At 19.6% G+C, this 1,670-nt stretch overlaps 1 protein-coding gene across 1 annotated transcript; it reads left to right on the top strand.

Annotated features, from left to right (window-relative positions):
• Positions 1-864: 864 nt before the first annotated feature.
• On the top strand, positions 865-1,670 carry PRSY57_1116100 (GTP-binding nuclear protein RAN/TC4, putative; the record flags this gene model as incomplete). The annotated part of the gene is made up of 2 exons (XM_012908125.2): positions 865-982; positions 1,148-1,670. Coding segments are annotated over 2 exons (641 nt in total), but the record flags the coding sequence as incomplete, so codon positions are not given.

Raw genomic sequence — 1,670 nt, 5'->3', positions numbered from 1 at the left:
AATATAATAAAAAATATATTTTTTTTATTTCCATTATTTTTATTTTTGCTCTAATTCCTTTCCTTCTTTGCTTATTTTTCTAAAGTTTTTTTTTTATTTTTATTTGTTTAAAATATAAGGAAAAAAAAAAAAAAAAAGCCTCTTTTTTACATAGATCATAATAAAAAAAAAAAAAATAAACAATAATTTTATAGTTGTATTATTATATATAATATAAATACTTAAATAATTTATTATAAAGTAAGGGGAAAAATATAAAAATAAAAATAACCTTAAAGGAATGAATAATTTATAAAGTGTATAATAATATTATATATATATTTGTAAACATGTGTTATTACATATATATATATATATATATATATATATATATATATTTATTTATTTATTTATATATTGAGATATATGTAAAAAATTTATAAACAGTATATGATTATTACTTATTAATTCTACGTTATATATATATTATTATTAACATTATTAATATTTCATTTCCATTTTTATAACTTTTTTTCTTATGTGAAATGAAAAAAGGAAAAAATTTATATATTAGAACTTTACATACATAATGTAACATATTATATTTCATTTATATATATAATATTTATTTTTTAAATTTTAAAGGGAAAAACATTAAAGAGATTAAAACTATATATATTTATATGTATGTATGTATATATATATATATATATATATATATAAATAATATTTATATGTTTCTATTATATATACGTATATTTTTGTATATAACAAATAAGCAATATGTCAGTTGATATTATAAATTAAATATATATTAACAACATTATATTATTATTTTAATATATCTTTTTTTTTTTCTTCTTTTTATTAGATACAATTTAAAAAATGGACTCACAAGAATATATTCCACAATATAAATTAATCTTAGTCGGTGATGGTGGTGTTGGCAAAACAACCTTTGTGAAAAGACACTTGACTGGAGAATTTGAAAAAAAATATATACGTAATAAAAAGGAGAAATAATAAAATGGGAACATTAATATATATATATATATATATATATTTATTTATTTATTTATTTATTTATATGTTTACATATATATTTATATTTTTTTTTTATATTTTTGTATTTATTTATTTTATTATTATAATTTTTTTTTTTTTTTAGCTACTCTTGGTGTGGAAGTTCACCCCTTAAAATTTCAAACGAACTTTGGAAAAACTCAATTTAACGTATGGGATACTGCAGGTCAAGAAAAGTTTGGTGGTTTAAGAGATGGATATTATATAAAAAGTGATTGTGCTATAATTATGTTTGATGTATCTTCTCGTATTACCTACAAGAACGTTCCAAATTGGTATAGAGATATTACAAGAGTGTGTGAAACGATTCCTATGGTTTTAGTTGGAAACAAAGTTGATGTTAAAGACAGACAAGTCAAATCAAGGCAAATTCAATTTCACAGAAAAAGGAATTTACAATACTACGATCTATCTGCAAGATCAAATTACAATTTCGAAAAACCTTTCTTATGGTTAGCTAGGAGATTGTCCAATCAACCAAATCTTGTTTTCGTAGGAGAACATGCTAAAGCACCAGAGTTCCAAATTGATCTAAATATTGTAAGAGAAGCTGAAAAAGAATTAGAGCAAGCAGCAGCTGTAGCTATTGATGAAGAAGATATTGAAAA

Source organism: Plasmodium reichenowi, chromosome 11, assembly GCF_001601855.1.
Source record: "Plasmodium reichenowi strain SY57 chromosome 11, whole genome shotgun sequence".
In the NCBI taxonomy this organism is placed as follows: Eukaryota; Apicomplexa; class Aconoidasida; order Haemosporida; family Plasmodiidae; genus Plasmodium; species Plasmodium reichenowi.
Note: the sequence above shows the minus strand (reverse complement) of the source record. Positions and strands in the feature narration are given on the sequence as shown.